Source organism: Melospiza georgiana, chromosome 3 (assembly GCF_028018845.1).
Source record: "Melospiza georgiana isolate bMelGeo1 chromosome 3, bMelGeo1.pri, whole genome shotgun sequence".
Taxonomy (NCBI): Eukaryota; Metazoa; Chordata; class Aves; order Passeriformes; family Passerellidae; genus Melospiza; species Melospiza georgiana.
The window spans coordinates 54,727,972-54,739,066 of record NC_080432.1 but is presented as its reverse complement, the minus strand read 5'-3'; the positions used below and the strand labels follow the sequence as shown (position 1 = coordinate 54,739,066).

The following is an 11,095-nucleotide window of genomic DNA, read 5'->3' as shown; positions in this document are numbered from 1 at the left end:
ACCTACTAGAAAGGTGGAGAGGGACTTTTCACAAGAGCGTGTAGTGACAGGACGAGTGACAGGACGAGGAAGAATGGCTTCAAACTGAAAGAGAGATGGTTTAGATTGGATATTAGGAGGAAGTTCTTTGCTTGAGGGTGGTGCGATACTGGCACAGGTTGCCCCAGGAATTTGTGGGTGCCCCATCCCTGAAAGCGTTCAGTGCAGGACGGAGCTCTGAGCGCCTTGGTCCAGTGAAAGGTGTCCCTGCCCGTGACAGGACTAGATGATCTTTAAGGTCCCTTCCCACTCCAACCACCCGATGATTCTATGATTCCCGACTCCTGCTCTTCACGGCGGTTCCAAAGGCGCACTCCCCTACAGAGCAGGAGCCACGCTGCTGCCCAAACACGAGCGGTGTGTGATGGCCTCACGACTAAGCAGCCTGCGCGTTCCCACCAGCGAGCACGCAGGGCAGCGCCGGCACCGGCTCCTGTCCAGGCGCTGCCCCGGGCCCCAGGCACACTCCCTGCCGCAGGCGGGTTCCGCTCCACTGCGGCCCTGCCGCCCTCCGGCCAGGCCCCGGCGCTCGCCGCCCGGCAGAGCAGCCGAGAGGAGGCGGTGCTGCCCTGCCCTGCCCTCCCAGAGCGGCTCCGCTTCCGCCTCCGGTGCCGCCATTTCGCCGTGAGACAGCAGCGATCGGCGGCCGCGATGCTGTCCACCGCGGGATGCGGGCCCTCCCGGCCCGAGGCGGGCTACGGGCTGGAGGCGCCCGTGCAGCACTACCGCTTCTCGCCGTACACCTTCAACGGAGGGTGAGGGCCGGGCGGGCAGCGGGCGGGACAGGGCACCCTTGGCCCGGGGCATCGGGCCCAGGGGACAGCGGCGCCGGGGCTGCCTCGCCTTACTCCTGCTTCTCCTCGGTGCTCAGTGCGGGTTTATCTCCCCTCACGGCCTCCTCTTTGTAGGGAGAGAGCGGCAGCACAAGGAGGAGCTGGGCTCGGGCTTACCTTGAGGCCTTGCAGCCTTTCAGGGTGTTCTTGCCTGTCCGTGTGGCTTTTGCAACACTCGGGCTCCCTAAACGTCGACTGGTCTTAAAGTACGCATCTTTCGTTACCGGCAGGGTTGTTTCTTTATAATGGCTTTGGAAACCCAGGCAATGGTCCTATTACAGAATCACGGAGTTGTTAGGGCTGGACGGGTGTTCTGGAGATCACCCAGTCCAACCCCCCTGCTGAGGCAGGGTAACCTCGAGCAGGTGACACCAGAACGCGTCCAGGTGGGTTTTGAATGTCTTCAGAGAGGAACACTCCACGACTTCCTTGGGCAGCCTCTTCCAGTGCTCTGCCACCCTCAATGTTAAGAAGTTCTTCCTCATGTTGAGGTGGAATTTCTTGTGTTTTGGTTTATGGCCTTTGCATTTTACCATGTTGCTAGTAAACGTGTTACTGGGTTGGATGCTACCTTGCTGTAACTCTTAAAGGCAGGTGATGTTTTACACATTTGAGTTGGTGGCATGATCTGGCCAGGTAGGTTTATTTTTTCTTATGATGACTGTTGCTTTTTAAAGGGCATATTTGTTACTTAATGGTGGTACACCTGTGGTGATCACAGTACTAGTTGTTAGGAAGTAACAACACCAGATTTTAAAAGTGACATTTATTTTAGTGTAGTGATACTATTGCTCAGTACTTTGCTTGTTTTAGAAGGATGAGTTATTATCAGGTATATAAAATACCTCATCCATTGGATCTGGTTCTTGCCTGGTGTAGAGTCTCTGTTTTACTAAGTTTCCATACAGTTTAAATCAGAGTAGAGGGGCACATGCATATATTTTCTTCAGTCTGTCTAGTGTCTTCTTCACTAGACAGAGTGAAGATGTAGGGATGTGCATAGTGGGAGACATAGCAAGGAATGTAAGATACTTGACAAAACATGAGTCTGGGTGTAGAATTGCTATCTAGTTTGATTCTGTGTTGCCTGAGAAGATGCTTGTGCTGAAGGCCATGATTGATCAATACTCTTTTTTGAAGGACTGTGCTGGCGATTGCTGGAGAAGACTTCTGTATCGTTGCCTCTGACACACGTCTGAGTGAAGGCTACTCCATTCACTCCCGGGACAGCCCCAAATGCTACAAGCTGTAAGTCCAGATCTGCAAAGATTGAAAAAGATGGAAAATATACTGCTGACCATGTCACCTGTCTCCTACTTTAAGTAGAATTCTTAGAAAAAAAAGCACAGTAACAAAGTAGATTTTGGAGTCGTGGTGACCTTTGCTGTAATGTAGGATGTGATGTGATGTTGTAAATATAGCCAGATTTCTTATTTCATGCTCTTGAAGTTAAATGAGAACAGAACATTTTTCACGTGATGCAAACCTTAACATGGAGTTTTTTGGCTGGATAATCAGAAAAAAATTTACTGTAGCTAAACCTAATTCTATGATAACTCATTCTGCTTTGTCAGGAGATCTGGTGGTGGTACACAAGTTATACTGTATTTCTCTGGTTAATTACCTGGCAATTTAGAGAGGTGTTTGTTTTAAGGGAGGTAAACCTATGAGTAGTTCCATAATTGAACTTTCTGTGCTCATTTTAGGCTTAGTTTAACTCACCTGGGTAGCATCTCCTTAGTTTACAGCTACACATTACTTGTGTTCATTTTACTGCAGCAAGTCCTTGCCTTGTAGGCTGTCATCAACTACAGAAACTTTTTTTTTTTTTGTCTGGGTTATTGTTTCTTTTTCTAAATTGATGATATGAAATCAAAATAGCTTGGTTTCTCCTGGCTAACTTGTTACTACTATATGTTTGACTCTGATAGTGTTTAGATGGAGATTAGTCTGGTGCAGGATACATACTGCTCGTGATGACTTTGTGTAATTCTAGTGACAGGCTGAGAGAAGACTGTTTTAAGATTTTTTCTGAGTGACTGCTTTGGTTTGGTCGGTGTGTGTTAATGTTTCTAGACTCTTTTCTAATTCCTGGAATTAAAATTTCAAGGGTGTGTTTCTATGGTTAGTGTTCATAAAACATTTCAAAACTGAGCAGAGAGCCAAGCTTCTGTAGTGCATCTGCAGCCACATAACTTCTGTTTGTGGTGACAGAGGCCACCAAAGCCATAAATGTCACGTAACCATTGTACAAGCTTAATGCAGCCCTCTGGAAAAAAAACTGAAAATACATTTGGTGTTTTCATAGTAACCTACTGTATAAGAAATTGCTGTAGTTCATGCTAAGTCTAAAATTGCAACAAAATGTTATGTTTTTCAGAACAGAACAAACTGTCATTGGATGCACTGGTTTCCATGGAGACTGCCTTACCCTTACTAAAATTATTGAAGCCAGATTAAAGGTAACTACGAATCTTACTGTATCTAGAAACTTAGATTCTTAATATTATAAATTATAATACAAATAATATGATATGTTTTAAATATAACTTCTGCTGTTTTTTTCCAAGTTTGTATCATAACTGTTTTGCAAGTTAAAGATCTGGCAGGGAAAATCAGTGCTGTGTTCTTATTAAGTGTGACACCACAAATTTATAGAATGGAAGAGCTGGAAAGGATATTGTAAATGAGGCAACACCTATTAATTACAAAAACTTGAAGATATGTTAATGTTTGTCTTGTAAAGAGGCTTTACCTGTTAGACCAACGTGTTTTCACTAATTGTGCTGGTTAATAATTTTGCTTAGCATCAGATTCTTCTGATGAAGAAGATGATGTAGTGAGGTTACAGAAGATGTAATTGTGGTTGAATGTCAGCTTTAGTGTTTGACTTTCCTCTTGGATGTGTTCTACCACTGGCAGATGTACAAGCATTCCAACAACAAGACCATGACTACAGGGGCTATTGCAGCAATGCTGTCTACAATCCTGTACTCTCGACGTTTCTTTCCCTACTATGTTTACAATATAATTGGTGGACTTGATGAAGAAGGTAAGATTTCAAACAGAAAAAGAAAAAAAGAAAAGGGAGGCTGCATTTCTGTGCATGGATAGTTATTCCTTTACATCTCAGTGTAAGATTGAATAACGAAGTTTGTGTTGCTATTCCTAGCACCTGCCTTTAGGCATTATGGTACTTACACAGATTGAATACGTACTGTGTATCTGGCTCATTTCCTAGTTTTTGTTAGTCACTTGATTTTCCATTTCTGAAGGTCTAAAAGCTATGTTATAATTATTTGATTACAAATAAAATCTCTAAAGTTAAATAATTAATACTTTAGACTGGAAAATTTTACAGCTGTTTTGTTGGATTTTTAAATTGCATCATTAAAGTAGATGTCACCAGTAAAATTGTATATGTTTCACTCAAACCTGTGAGTGTGGTAAAGACTATTCAATATGAAGACTTACTCCAGAGACAGGTTTCTACAAACTTATTTCAAAATGTTAACTAACCTCTAATGAAAATCATGACTTCTACCCAGAAGCTGTAGTTTAATGTACAGCCCTTGCAGAACTTACTGGGTTCCTGTCCAGTGATTTGGTTGAGTAGCTGAAATACTGTGTTGTCTGGCTTTGTGAAGGAGCTCAGAGGTGGTCTTGTTTGGATAATTTTTAGCCATTCCATGCAGTTTATTTTTACCAGTAAGTTATACTGCTCTCCCAGTCTTGCTAAGACATGTCTGTGATTTGTGGGATCTGGCAGGGGATTAGTCTGCCCTGCATAATGGTAAATCTCAGATTATAAGGGTGTTGTAGCAGCTGATAAGAATCAGTGTGCAGGTTTGCTTGCAAGGACTAAATTAGGGTCCAGCAAGATTGATTGTTGATTTGGCTGGCTTTCTCAGGGCTGTTCAGCTCCTGTGCTCTGCTGCCAAGGGCACTGGCCAGTTAATTGAATTGTGTGCAGCCTGTCTGCACAGAAGGGCTGGGCTTGGCCAGCAGCTGCATTCTGACTGGCATGTCCTCATCAAACCCTGGTGCTTCAGAGCTCCAGTGTGTCTGCACCTCTGATGTTGGTGCCAGCCAGTAAACTTTGCACCACCTGCTCTGGCTTCAGAGGGAAGTGTGCAGGAGACCAGAGCATCATCCCTGGTTCTGGGAGTTTGATGCAGAGACATCCAGGTGTGCTTTCTGGAGGTAATTCAAGAAATGTATCATTCAGGAACGATGTGTGAGCTGCTTGTTTGTGTTAGCCTTGGAACCCCTGGGGCTCTTTGTGCAGCACTACACTCTAGCTCATCTTTCTGCTTTGATTACTCTGCATCAACACTTTTTCTGTGGTAAGTAGTGTAGGAAACATCTGTTGAAACATGGTTGTGGCTTAAATGAAGAAAATAACCTTGGATATTGTACCAGGCTGCAGCCATAGTGAGTCTTCTGTGAAAGGCATCATCTGAACATAGTCAGTGTTGTTTGGTAAAGGTTTACTGGGATCTGCAGTGTTCCACATACTGCTTATCCAGAGAGCTGGTTTTGTTGAAGATGCTTGTCAGTATTGGGCAGCTTTCTGAATTACATACTAATTTATTTTATTTTTTTTTTTCAGGGAAGGGAGCTGTTTATAGCTTTGATCCAGTGGGCTCCTATGAGAGAGATACTTTCAAAGCAGGTGGATCAGCAAGTGCAATGTTGCAGCCTTTGCTGGATAACCAGGTAAAATAGCTTGTTGGCTTTTGTTTTGTTTTGGATTTTTTCTTTATCTCAGTAAAGATTTGTGACATTCAAATTAAGGTAGCTTTACTTCTGGAGAATACTACTTTTGAGAGAAGTTTTAAATCTATTACCCAGGTAGGACCTGATAATCCATACATTTATAAATTATGTGGCTTTACTTTCTCAAGAGAAATCAAAGTTTTGCTTTGGGATCTGTTGAGGTTTTTAATACATTATTTGTATTTGCAGTGCTTGTTTAAAAGAAATGTTTTAACTGCGGAGTTATGTTTATCCTAGAAGTTCTTTGGAGGGGCTTTGGGACTTTTCCTGGCTGATAACATAAATATGCCTGTTACTTAGTATGAAATAATAGCAAATTAAGAAGATAGAATTAATACATACTTTTTATCATTTAACATACCCTTGTTTAAGTCTTCAGTTTTGTACAACTCAGATACCATTTTTAGTAAGAGTGTCCTTACTTAAAACTGCTGGAAACTTATTCAGCTAAATCTGTCTGAAATACTTGAAGAATATTTTCATATTTAGTTGAAGCTGTTAATAATTGAATGGGAGAAATACCAAAGCGTATTTTACTAATTTTAAGTTTTTGACATTGGTGTTGGTATTTAGTCACTTGAATGTGATGCCATCACAGCTTTTGTGCTTAGAAAAGCAGTAAGAGTTCTTGATTCTTACCAGATGAGAAAGGAATAGAATATTTCCTTTTTTTTAACTTTATTAACTGAAGGAAATATATTCTGCAAAAAACAAGTTGTCATAAAGAATGTTTTATTGCTTATGTGTTTCAGGCAAAACATGGGCCTCTTCCCCTTTTCCTGTTCTGATGGTTAAGTTGATGCTTATATTTATGAGCTAACTTAATGCTGTTTGGTAGGACCAGATATGCTCCAATATAGACTTAGTTTGGAAGTCTAGGTATCTCAGGGAATATTTGCTTTTAAGAAATGTTCCTAACTACAAGTGACCAGAGAAAAAAAGACTCACATGTAGTTCTGGTACTGCCAAGCCTGTGAGAAGTTTATGAAGAATTAGATCAGATCCAAATGTTCATTGTGATCTTGTACATGCTGAATGAGCAGAAGGAGCTATGCTGGCTGTATATTGGATCTGCTTCTAGGTAATTTTTGTAAGAGTGTCTGTATTGGCAAAGGTCTCAACTGTAAACTATTTGGAGGAATACTTTTTCAGCTTCAGGGTTTTTAAAATAGACTGGCCATTTCTTCTTTTTAATTAATCTAAATCTTTTATTCTAGTGCAGAGACTGAATCAATTTTCATAGAAGGATAAAATACACTTTTATCTTTTCATAGATCGGCTTCAAGAACATGCAAAATGTGGAGCATGTACCTCTGACCCTGGAAAAGGCTTTGCAGCTGGTTAAGGATGTCTTCATTTCTGCTGCTGAGAGAGATGTGTACACTGGGGATGCACTAAAGATTTGCATTGTCACAAAAGATGGAATTAAAGAGCAAACTGTCCAGTTACGAAAGGACTAATTCAGTTCATGTGTAAGCAAGTTATCTGTATGTACAATTTACCTGTGTTATGAGGACATTTGTCCAATTAAATTTTTTTCAAGAAGTTCAACTACTGTGGTGCTGTCTTTGTTAGAAGTTGTGTTTTTTAGAAACCAGAGCAGTTCGTGGTGAGGAAGCAGCTTCAAGTTACAAGTCAGTTTCCTTCATCTCATCCTAATCTATCAATCAGGCTAATTCTAGTGGAAGTTTAATCCCCTTCACACAATCCCTTATGCTGAACTATGGGGGGATATTAAAATTTAGGCTCACAGACTATTCTAATAATCCTTTCAGTTCAGCCTTGATTTAGTGAGTAAAGCATTTGCTCTGTTCATGCTGCCTTCTCTGCACTTCATAGCTTGCTTTTCCTGTCTTCTCTTTTATTTCTCTGATGTGCTGTCCTGACATTTGACTTTATTTATTTGCAAAGACTGAATTGGTCATCTGAAACCAGTATCACTGTGTTACAGGGGAGAATGTTAAATGGAATCTTTCAGAGTTTAGTTCTGGACTCTGAATCTGGGCTCACTCTGGGTGTTTCTGTTTGGTTAATGCCCAGAATTTGAAGCATTGTCCCCTTGTGGCTACTGATGGAAAATAACTTAGAATGGAGATTTGTGAGTGCATTTTAATGCCTGGATCCTTTGTTGGGCCTACTGATTCTTGGGAAATTGCTCAAGTGCAGTTTGTTTGATGTGCTGTATCACACTCCCGGATATTGGCTTCAGTATTAGGACCTTTAGAAAAATGGAGCTGCATCATCAAGGGCAAGATAGTTTTCTTTTGTCCAAGAGTCCTTTCACAGTCTGTAGCTCTTTAAAAAAAGACGTATAAAATATTTTGTTTCTTCAGGTGGCACACTAGTTCTGTAAAAGAATAATTTTGCTGACATGCTTGACCCTATGGTAATATTGTCTCTTGTTTGGGTGTGACTGACTGATTTCAGTCCAGCATTTTGGGTGCAGTGCTATAATCCAAGCTCTAGCTGGTCTTGACCAGAGACAGTCTCAGGCTTTGTAGACAGTTTAGATAGTGGGTAGCGTTTTGAACATCAGTAGTGAAACAACCAGTGGTGTTAAACAAACTCTCCCGAGGTGTTTGCGAAGGCACTTGGCCACTGGGTGCCAGTGTTGGGCCGGGTAAGGAGGGAACAGCTCCTTCCCGGGTGGTTGGGCTGTGACAAAGGCACACAGCATCCCAGTCTGAATAACTCCGTGGCTGAAGTCGCTTGGGCACACAAGTCAGAACTTCCAGATGCGTTCAGGTGTCTTAAGGGGATGTTTAACATTTTCAAAAGTCATCTCAGCTGGACAAGGTTGATTGTATGAATGACTGTAGCTGTATGCTGCCTGTACTGAGCAAATGGCACACGATGCAATAATTCTAAGAACAGAAAGCCTGTGCTTATTTAAAATACAAATCAGCAATACCGAATTAAATCCGTGCTCTGTTACATCTGTAAAATTAAATTAAAGCACTTTAAACTTACCTTTCTTTGGTACCAAATTTATGTTGAATTCCTCAAGCATTTCACAATAATCTGTTGGAGTTTTTTGCAGAGTTGTTGTAAATAGCATTTCAGTTGCAAAGAAAAGCAGGAGAGGGTAGCAAATTCACATGCTTGCCTTTTGGACAGGCCTGTTTGCAGTATCTAAGTTCTAAACAGTAAACAGCAACAAACAAGGGGAACTGTCTAATTTCTATATGAACTAATTCAGTGTTCTTGCAGGATGCCAGACATATAGGAGAATGGCAGTGATTTAACTCAAAAGTTTTGATAAATTTGGCTGCTCTTATATTTAAGGGTGGATTTTACATCCAAAATAAATGCATGTTCACAGATTTTAGGAATTACTGGCTTTAGTTTGATGTGGCTGGGCTTTCCTCTGGAAGTTCTTTCAGGAGAAACACAAGGTAATTAGAATTTTCAGGTGTCCTTTGCAGTCTCAGGAAAGATATAAGAGCAGGTACCTGTTTTGACTCTGTGCCATCCTGTTGGTGCACTGATGTGAGATAGCCGTTTTTCTCCTTTTCAGATTTCCCTGCAGGGTACATCTAGCTGAAGAACCATCGGGAAAGGAAGCTTTTTCATGGGACCATTGGACTGAAAATACCAAATTTCTTTCACCAAAGAATGTAGCACTGTGTCCACTCCCTTTGTGGATGGGTTTGGAACCAGTGAGATGGGGAGGCTTGTTTCCCACATTTTTAACTTTCCTCTTATGCCCTGCCCTGATGCCATCACTGCTTGTGCTCTGAGTGAGGAGTTGCAGGAGTGACAGGAGATGTGTGAGTACAAAAGTATTCACAGGCTGCTCAGCTGGAAGTTACTTGCTTTATTAGTATTATAACACCCCAAATATCAGATGTATATTATGGATGAAAGGCTTTTTTTTTTTTTAATCCACCCTGTTCCCTAGCTTGGTTTGTGAAGATTGTCATCACCTCAGGATGAAAGGTGGGAAGGCCCCAACTGTCTGCAGCTCTCCTTAGTTCCATGCCTGTACTTCCCATGTGTAAATCAGTTTAGTATTCATCTAGCACTGTGTCTGCAGTGTAAATAAACAGTTTATCAAGCATTTTGTGCCTTACTTGGTTACAGAGCTGTCTAGGCAGGCTACAGGTTACAGAGCTGTCTAGGCAGATGTGCAGCTAGGCAAAACAATTGTAACAATGCCACTTAGAGGTGCTAGAAGCAAAGAGTTGGGTTTGGCAGATCTACTTGGATGGGGATTAGACATCTTTAACACAATTTCATGTAAGAGAAAGGAGAGAGAGAGAGCAAAAATGTTAATCTTGGAACCTTTTATCAGTTTTAAATGTATGTACTTTTCGAGAGAGGGTGCCCTGCAGGACTGGAATGACCTTGGAACGAGCACTGCCAACTCTCAGGGTGTCCAACGAGAGCAGGAGCAGGCAGCTCCCCTGCACCTGCAGCAGTACTGAGGGCTGCCCTAAGGTGGCAATAGCTGCTTGCTCTCGCCGGTCTCGGCACAATTCCCCCGGGCGGGTGGAAATAGCCATACACACTTCCCAGCGCCTCGCTGTAATGTGCTTTGGGTACTGCTTGTTGAGGAGAGGGGAGGCTTTATTTTCATCTCAGCCGAATGGCTGTGTACCCTTGCTTGTGTAAGGGACTGTACAAGGTCACAAACAGGCTTAACAAATAGTTTTGTAAAGCAAAGTCTTCTTCACTAATTTTGGACTTGTTTTCAGCAATATTGTTTATGCATCAAATCCACTTTAAGTACGGAAGAGAGGGCCTGTTACTATGGAAAGTGAAAGTGCTTGACGGGACATAAATGTTGCATATATGCTTCTAAAAACTTAGTTCACTGTATCAGTCAAGGATAAGTTTAATTTTCTTTTAACTAAAACCAAGACTTTATTGAGGCTGAATCATAAGATGTTGTTATGTAAACCAAATACCAAACTTTCTCTCTCTAGGGTGACATTTTTCCTATTACACTGACATATGCCTGTAACACTACATATGCCTTAGAGTGATGGGAGCCAGGACCAGGCTGCTGACTAGAGAAAACCATTTAAATGGAAATTATAAAACACTATATAAAGTACAGGAGTTTAAAGTGGTCCTACTGCATCTTACTCCTTTATATTCTCAAGTATTTATTAACTTAGGGGACAAAGTTGTAATTTTCCACATTTGATAAACCTTTTTTGATACACTAATCATACATCCTAGAAAGCTGCTTTGGCAATTTCTTTCTGTATGTTTAGCAATCAATTCAGGATTTTACAAACCTAAACTTGGGGAAAGGTGGCAGTAGCAAGTGGGGACTGATTAAAGCAGCATTCACGTGAATCCAAGCAGATTAAAATAGTCCTGCTTCTCTCCAGTCTAGTTGAAGGTATTTTTTAGGAGTATAAAGCAACTGCTGTCTTATTCAGGGTTCCTTATGGAAAGTCAGGAATCAACTTTTGAGTAGAAGGGGTTTGGAA

The 11,095-nt window shown here is 41.6% G+C and overlaps 1 protein-coding gene across 1 annotated transcript; it reads left to right on the top strand.

Annotated features, from left to right (window-relative positions):
* The first annotated feature begins 642 nt into the window (after positions 1-642).
* PSMB1 (proteasome 20S subunit beta 1) lies at positions 643-7,202 on the top strand. Its single transcript, XM_058021120.1, has 6 exons — positions 643-794; positions 2,013-2,120; positions 3,253-3,334; positions 3,795-3,924; positions 5,485-5,591; positions 6,926-7,202. Exons 1-6 carry the CDS (start codon positions 691-693, stop codon positions 7,109-7,111), a joined length of 717 nt encoding a protein of 238 aa, XP_057877103.1. The 5' UTR covers positions 643-690; the 3' UTR covers positions 7,112-7,202.
* The last annotated feature ends 3,893 nt before the right edge of the window (positions 7,203-11,095 follow it).

Excerpts from the sequence above, each read along its gene's own strand:
- PSMB1 (XM_058021120.1), top strand. The coding sequence starts at position 691 with ATGCTGTCCACCGCGGGATGCGGGCCCTCCCGGCCCGAGGCGGGCTAC. Across the intron at positions 795-2,012 it reads CCGTACACCTTCAACGGAGG|GACTGTGCTGGCGATTGCTG; the intron begins GTGAGGGCCGGG and ends TCTTTTTTGAAG. Across the intron at positions 5,592-6,925 it reads AGCCTTTGCTGGATAACCAG|ATCGGCTTCAAGAACATGCA; the intron begins GTAAAATAGCTT and ends ATCTTTTCATAG.